This window comes from Thalia democratica, chromosome 4 (assembly GCF_965202585.1).
Source record: "Thalia democratica chromosome 4, ktThaDemo2.hap1.1, whole genome shotgun sequence".
NCBI lineage: Eukaryota > Metazoa > Chordata > Thaliacea > Salpida > Salpidae > Thalia > Thalia democratica.
Window position 1 is genome coordinate 49,670,509 of NC_139168.1, and position 8,364 is coordinate 49,678,872.

The 8,364-nt window shown below is 23.7% G+C and overlaps 1 protein-coding gene across 1 annotated transcript; it reads left to right on the forward strand.

Annotated features, from left to right (window-relative positions):
* On the forward strand, positions 1-7,476 carry LOC145834373 (arginine-hydroxylase NDUFAF5, mitochondrial-like). Its single transcript, XM_082941788.1, has 8 exons — positions 1-173; positions 885-998; positions 1,318-1,463; positions 2,850-2,889; positions 4,041-4,151; positions 4,949-5,035; positions 6,581-6,722; positions 6,910-7,476. The coding sequence occupies exons 2-8, from the start codon at positions 909-911 to the stop codon at positions 7,050-7,052; spliced, it is 759 nt and encodes a 252-aa protein (XP_082797914.1). The 5' UTR covers positions 1-173; positions 885-908; the 3' UTR covers positions 7,053-7,476.
* Positions 7,477-8,364: the final 888 nt, after the last annotated feature.

Below are 8,364 nucleotides of genomic sequence, written 5' to 3' on the forward strand. Positions count from 1 at the left end.
TTAAAACTAAATATAAATCGATAGTAAAATGTTTACAAAGCTACAAGTCGTTTGAATTAGTCCCCAAATTTTCAACCAAATCCAATGTAAATATATTTGATAAAAAAACAAAAAAAATACATAGAAAGTTTGCTGCTTACCAAAGTTACGAATATGATTATGTTAAAAACTGGGTAAGTGAAAAAATATATAGTAAGTTTATTTGCTTTAAAGCTAGGACTCAACTTTTTTAGTTAGCTTTTCTTAAAATATTTCTAAAGTTTTCATTTAGAATACTTATAAATATAAAAGATCTAATTCTCTTAAACTAGAAAAGAGTAAGAATAAAGCCATAGTATTGGTCTAAATATTTTTTTACATAAACAAGAATAAAACAAGATAATCATAACTGTAAAAAATAAAAAGTTCTCTTCTGGCTTAAAATGTTTTAAACTCAAATTAATTTATAACAAGTTTAGAAAAAAGCTGCAAAATTTTATTTTCATTTAGCTGTAAAACATGTTACTAGCTAGGTTTAAAGTCTGAAGCATAAGGTTAAGTTGTAACGAAAAGTAGGCTTACATAATACCACTTAATCATTTATATACTGTCTTATGACATGTTTTGCTGAAAAAAAGAAATGCTTGTTGTAGATGGTTAAATAAATTTTGAACTGATTAAAATATACTCGTTTTATGAAGTTGTCATTGAAACTAGTAATGTTGTTTTTACTTTGTTATTAAGTAGCTAGAAACAGTTCAAAATAAAAGGTTTAGTTGAACAGACTACTCAACATCGATAGCTGTTTTTTACAACTATTTTCTAAATTATGTATATTGATAAATTACAACCTATACTAATATTATAAAAATTGTTCTATTTGTGTTACAAATCTAATATTTTAGACAGCTACTGGATTAAGTGATAGAATGGAGGATTTTGATCAAAATAGAAAGTTTTCATGTGCACTTGATCTAGGAAGTGCAAAAGGACATATGGCCTACTACCTGAGAGAAAATGTACTCTTTTTTTCATTTACTTAAGTATATAATAATGTTTGTAATAATATACTGTATAGTATACATCTATAAGCTATAGCAATTAGGTAACCTTTATAAAAAATTTATAATTAAAATTAGAAAGTAAATACTGTTAATATTCTGTATAACTTAAAGAATTTATTGAGGTTTTCAAGTTAAGAAAATATTAACTTACAGCTACATTAACTATTTTTTGTCAATGTATAAATAAGTTGACTTTTACTCTCTTCTCGTGTATTTTAATTTTCATATTCTGTTTAACAACACTACTGTATTTAAAAATCAAATGTTATTTTAGAAAAGGGTTCAACATGTCACTCAGTATGATATATGTGAAGAGTATCTAAAATTCTACCAGCAAGAAAATGTTTCTTCTATAAATGGAGATTGTGAAATTTTACCATTTAAAGATAACAGTTTTGATCTTATTACAAGTAACTTGTTGTTAGTTTGTTACCTTTTTAATACCTTTATCTAAGCCAGCATGTTTTTATAAATACAGTGTAGTATATGTAAAAAAGTAACTTGAAATGCACAGTGGGCCAACAGTTTTAAATATGAAAATTTAGTTTTAGAATCTTTTAGAGAATTGGTTATAGAAAATGATCAGAAATCCAGGATTCTAATTGTCCTATACATTTAAACTAAATAAAAAAACTTGATTTAAAACTTAAATTATGGAATCGAGAAATATATTTAAAATGTTTTTTGCTCAAATCAAATTTTGTCAACACTGAAATTAGAAAACCAACAAAAAATAAAATATAAAAATTACCATTAAATTATTTTTTGGTTTTTTAGTCATAGTTTTGAAAGGGGATTTCTAAACTTCGTTTATTAGGTTTACATAGCAATTTGGGACACATTCAAAATCCACCCGTGATCAAAATCTACCCACGTTCAAAATCCACCTGATCAAAGTCCACCCAGTCAAATTCGAGAAGCGCTTACCGATTGAGGGTAAGGGTTAGGGGTAACAGTGATAGCTAAAAATAAATAAAAAATAAATAAAAAAAAGCAAAAAAATATATAAAATAAAGTAATAAATAAAGAAAGTAAAAAATAAAGAAAGTATAATAAAAGTTGGATGATTTTGATCGGGTGGATTTTGATAGTATATCAGCAATTCAATGCAAAGTTTAGTTTCAAAAAAATAGTTTTTTTCTCTTTACTTAATAAACCTTCAAAAATTGTGAAAACTTTATTAATAAAATCATATGATCTAGTTTATTTAGATTAAATTAACAGTTGATAAGGCACAATTTCGGTTAATTAATTATAATTGGTGAAATAATATATAATAAATTAGGATAGAATATAAATTAAATACAGTAACTTTCATCTTTAAATACAAAATTTTTACTTAAACTTAGAAACAAAAAGTTTATTTTTTTAAGTTTACTTTAAAAACTCTAAAAATAAAAAAATTAAATCAACAAAAAAGTTTTTTTTGTATTTAATGAAATTAAACTTGAAATAAAAGGAAAACATACAAAATAAACTAACAAACAACCAGTAGATTCCTTAAAAATCTACAAAACTAAAGAAAAGTGTAGTTTACATCGAAATATCTCATTATTGAAATGTAGTTAATATTTTTTTTACTTAAAAATGTTAGTCATGAATTATTAAATCCATACACATTGTTTTTTTCTAACTAACTTAATCTAAAAGTTAAGTTGCAATTACTCTTGTTCTAATTACAATAAACATTACATATTTAAGTATTAAAATTATGTAATTTAATACTATTGTGTCTATAATTTTATAAGTATTTATACGTTTTCAAAGCTTTCTCATTAGTTTTTTATAATGCTTGTTTATTTATAGCTTACATTGGGAGAACAAACTACCTGAAATTTTTAAAGAGGTAAGGGTGTTTGAAATACTACTTTATAATACTATTATAACTAGAATGCAACTTATTCTGACGAGTTTGAAATTTAAGAAAAGCTAAGGCATGTTCGAATATTTTTTGAATATAGCCTAGTTTGGTTGCAGGACTGTTAAAATTTCGACAAATATTTTTTTATTAGTAATAAGTTATTGTTAAATATCTCTTTTAATATATAATAAAAACAGCAATATTTTAATATCATATTCTTGTTTAATTAGACCTACATGAGCACTTTTTTCTAAAAATTTAAACTGTTTCTGGATATGGCTAAAGTTAGTTATAAAATTTATTGTGTGATATCGTATTTTTTACATTTTTTATTTTATAAATATTTTTTTTTCGTTTCTTTTTACCTTCAAAATCTTAATATTTTGGTCTGAAAGATTTTTTTTTAATTTTTTCAAATGTATATCACTTTTTAAGATATAGTACCTTTTAAAGGGTTTAAATTTTCAGAAATAGAATTGTCATGTAACCTCTAGTTAATTTTTCAATTTTAGTTACATTGAGTTACATTCAATTGAAGATTATCTTATGTACCTTGATTACTTATTAATTTTTTATACTTTGAAGCTTATTTATTAGTTCATTCTTCAATCTTGTGGTTACTACTTATAGAAATAATTTATTTTACTATTTTTTATGTATTAAGTATGTTATGTACTTAACTAAAGTTATATAAACTCGTATAATCTGCTGAAATTATAGCTTAATTGGGAATATAGTACTATCAACTAGCTATTTTTAGTTTTTAGTCAGATTAATATGATAAAATAAGCTATCTAAAACAAAGTTGTACTGAAACAATCATTGGATAAAAACTACTGTGTACTAACATTAAATTAAGAGCAAACTTGCAGATACTTATTATAAAATGCGTTTGCAGAAGTTGTTTTAAACTAAAAATAACTTGGGGGTGTAGTTTTTAACCTTTTAGATTAACTCAGACTGATTAGTTATTTGTGATAAAACTGTTCATTTTGCTTTGAAAAATGAAAACTATTTTTAACATCGTATAAAAAGTTATATAATTAAAAAAATATTTTTTAATATTAAACTGAATATATAACAAAAAACAGTTTTAATTGATAAACAATAAAAGCTTCAACTTTAACCTTAAAAAGATAAAACGAGTTCTCCGCCCTGACGGTTGCTTACTGGCTTCAATGCACGGTTTCGGCACATTAGATGAACTGAGATGCTCACTTCAACTAGCCGAGCAAGAAAGAGAAGGAGTTAGTGTTTAATAAAATTAACCATTTTAAACTAAGTTTCTTTTGTTTTATCTGATTTAGATACATACTAACATTAAAAAACTGCTGTTAAAGTTTAATTTTTTTATTTTAATTGTCACTTTAAAAAGTTTTGTAGATTTTTGCTGTTTGTTTGAAGCGAAGTTAGATTTTTTGCATAACTACGACCTAGACAATTTTTAAATTATTTCGTAATTTTTTTTAGTATTTGTGTAGTTTGCTTATTCCTGTACTATATATTTGATTGTTAATTTTTAATTCGAATAGCACATCTGATCGTTGTGGCAAAAAGCTGCATGAAACATATGTACTTTTTATTTCAATATAGATTATTTAGATTCTTTTTTAAGCGGGCTCAGTGAAAATAGATTTTTTATTTAATCTTATTCTATTCTATAATGTTAATCTGACCATATAAAAATAAAAACAAACGCTGTTTTATATATTTCAAGTATACTGTTTTAACATCAGGCTATCTTAGAAATAATGATGAGTCAATGCGAATTAATGTATTCCTAAAGATTATTTGATGTTTAAGCGTTAAACTTCAAAATATAATAATAACAATAATTATTTATATAAACTTGGCTTTGTTTTATTTATTAAGCATCGAGCACTACAAAACCAAACTTGAATAATATAATTTGATATCTAAAAATGGAAGTATTTAAAATTTGTGCAAGGATTTATTACTTAGTTCAACAGACTTCATTATATTGCTATTGCTTAATTATTTGTTGAGCTAAAAATTAATAGAGTTCTTTGTTTTATGAAAACAGGGAATGGCAGTTCATATTTCCCCATTTGTGCAAGGTGCAGATTTATCTGACCTATTGTTTAAAGCTGGGTTGTCAATGGTTACCGTTGTAAGTTTTTTATGTCACTTTATCTTTCATTTAGAAAAGTAATACAACTAAGAACCACCAAAAATGTTTTAGCATCTGTAAAACCAGTAAAGTTAAGTTTTATTTTTATTGTTATGGAAATAGTTATCAATCTATAACAAAAAAAATTGTTTTTAACATGTGGTTTGTGACTACGTTAGTAGATTTTTCTCTCTTCTAAAACTACTTAAAAGTTTATAAAATTTATTATAGATAATATTATTTGTTTGAATTATAATTTTTTTTTAACCTTTATTTTAAAGCTAGTAAATTTTACTACGTTAAAATTTATTATTATGAGCAGTTTTACAAAACATAAATGCTCTTAAACCTTATTGTATATGTTCTTTTAACTTTATATCTAAAAAAAATGTTTTTTAACTTTAATACATATATATGTATATATACTATATTTTGCCATGCTGTAATAATGTTATTTTTAAAGTTTATACATTACAAGAATTGTTAATTATATTTTTTAGGTTTTATATTCTTTATTGTGAAGTAAGTGTTTTTAGAGTAAATATTTGTTTTAAATTGAGTTACATTTACAGCACAAAACTTAATATAAAAGATTTATCTTGACATTTAAAACGATTATGTTATAAATTATTTGAATTTTTAATACTGCAACAAAATCTTTATAAATAGTACTTTATTTAAAACAGCTAATATGTTAATAAAAGTGTACTGCTACCAATATTTTGAGACCGTTTTAAGCCCAAAGAGCCTTGATATTTTTTTAACAAAACTTAAAATTGATTCATTTATGAAGATTTTAACTATAAATTATTTCATACAAAATAATTAATAAACTTATGAGATGTAGTTAATTTTGTAAAAAGTTTTTTAAGTTTACAAGTATCAAAATTTAAGTTTCTGTTTTAAAAATTAGTTGAAGTTACCCTAAGGAAACTTAAAACAAAAAAATATATTAAAAGCGAACGTTTTTTTTTTAAATAGTAAATAATTTATGTTTAAAGACTTCTATGAACTGCTACTACAAATAAATTATTAAAATATGAGTTAAATTTATGTCTTGTTAATTCAAAAAATAATTTTTCTATTCTTAAAAGATATCTAACAAAAAAGTCCCAAAAAGTTTTTACTTAAAATGATAATTTTTGCACAAAAAATTTTTAAGGTTTAGTTTGAATAACTATTTTGATAAATCTTTGACAACCTAATAATTTTTATCTGAAATAATATGAAAATGATGATTTTTTATTAAATTTCAAGTTCATATTCAATTTCAGCGCGATTTTGTTCCTATGAACCCCTATTGTCTATGAATTAATTTATTAAGTTTAGAATTTTTTTTTTTTGCCTTGTGTTTATCATTAACAAATTAGTTTTAGTTACTTTATCTAACATACTCTGTTGTTTTAACAAATGTAGAAGTATTCTATGTGTTCTACATATTGTCAACCAAGTTACAGCAACTAAGAAATATATCAACATAAGTTTCACATTTTCTGTTAGTTATTATTTTTTACTCTACTACTGTTATTTTGTTGAAACTGACAGGATTCAGACAAGATAAATGTAAATTATCCAAGCATGTTCGAAGTAATGCGTGATTTGCAAGGAATGGGGGAAAATAACTCAGTTTACTCGAGAAAAATGCTACATCGAGACACGCTAGTTGCTGCTGCATCTATATATCAAAGTAGAAAATTTATAATTAAATCTATAAGCAATTATTTATATCGAAACCTTTCTTATCCTATTTTTTAGTATTAAAAAAAATTGTCAGCTTTTGTTTAGTCTGTTACAGATTGATTCATCTATCTCTTAAAATTATACTTTTGCAGTTAAAGTTTTCTATTCTGTTGTAATTTAAATTATGTCAACAGCTATTTATGGATCCGAAGATCATGTGCCATCAACATATTACGCACTTTACATGATCGGCTGGAAGCCCGATCCTAACAATCCCGAAACAAAACTGAAACCCGGCTCCACGCCAAAAGGAATAAGCGTAAAAATGCAAACTTAAAATTAGTTTGAAGATAGATTTTAAAAAAGGGGAATGCGCGGCGGCTAAATTTTATGATGTTTTTATTATGAAGTTGAACAATTTATTTATATTAATATAAAAGTGATTTTTTTTTTTTATTACCTCTGTTGTTTTGTTTATAATATATAGTTAGTATTTTTTGAAGTGTATCGAGATTTTGTAAATAGTATAACGTAGTTGTTATTTTTAGTATAATTTTTAGTAATCAGATGTTAATGCAATGTCAATGATAATAAATGGTTTGATGATAACAAGTATATATTTACTTTAAGTAATTAAAATTGAGTTGATAATTGTGTTTGAAAATTTTATGATATAATAAGTTTATTAAATGTCAATATTTCAGTTAAAATTCATAATATTATACTGCATTGTTGCCACATAATTAGGCTAGTTTAAATTAATGTATTAGTTTTTTGACTAATAAAAAGTGTAAACGCTTTAAAAGTTCGTGAATTTTTTTTTAGAAAAACTATTAACTAGCTAAGTTGTCATTGTGATGTTTTGTTTTTAAAAAATATGTTAGTTATTTTTTACAATAAGGTGTTTTATTAACGTTTTCCAATTAACAAATTATAAGCTATTTTTATTAAAATTGAAAATAAAATATGTACTTAACTAGGAGAAACTATATAAGCTACATAATTTTTTTTAAATTTCTCCTTTGGTTTAAATGTGTTTTTAATAATCGTAGAAGTATAATTTTTTTTATCTGTTTAGAATATATTCTAAAATCTTCTCATAAGTACAAATATGTGTTATCAAAGAGTTTTTTTTTTAATGACTTTAGCTATTATATAAGCATTAATCTACCAAATCCAGCATTTTCTTGCTCAGATTGGGATCTCTACTTCAAAAAGTATTTTATTCAGTTAGTAGGATAGAGAATGGTTCAAGATTTATTTTAGAAACAAAACGTCTAAAATTTTAAAATTAGCCACACTAAAGTTATAACGAAAAACCTCCAGAAAATACACAAGCTTTAAGTAAACCATCAAGCACTAAAAATTTATTTTTACTAATATAAAGTGAGAAATGTGTATCTATCATTAACCATTAATCTAAAATAATGTATAGTATTTATTCTTTTTTGTTAAACACATATATACACCTACTTTAATTTCTATTTTTCCCTACAGTATTTATTTTTACAGAGCTCTGTTGAAGTGTGTTAAATTATTAACACACAGAAACACGTGTTAATAAAATTAAGAAAGAGTACTGTTTAAGTTTGTTATTATTATATATTCCAATGAACTTGTTTCGCTAGAATCTTTATTACTAAACGATA

Excerpts from the sequence above, each read along its gene's own strand:
- LOC145834373 (XM_082941788.1), top strand. The coding sequence starts at position 909 with ATGGAGGATTTTGATCAAAATAGAAAGTTTTCATGTGCACTTGATCTA. Across the intron at positions 999-1,317 it reads CCTACTACCTGAGAGAAAAT|AAAAGGGTTCAACATGTCAC; the intron begins GTACTCTTTTTT and ends ATGTTATTTTAG. Across the intron at positions 5,036-6,580 it reads GGTTGTCAATGGTTACCGTT|GATTCAGACAAGATAAATGT; the intron begins GTAAGTTTTTTA and ends TGAAACTGACAG.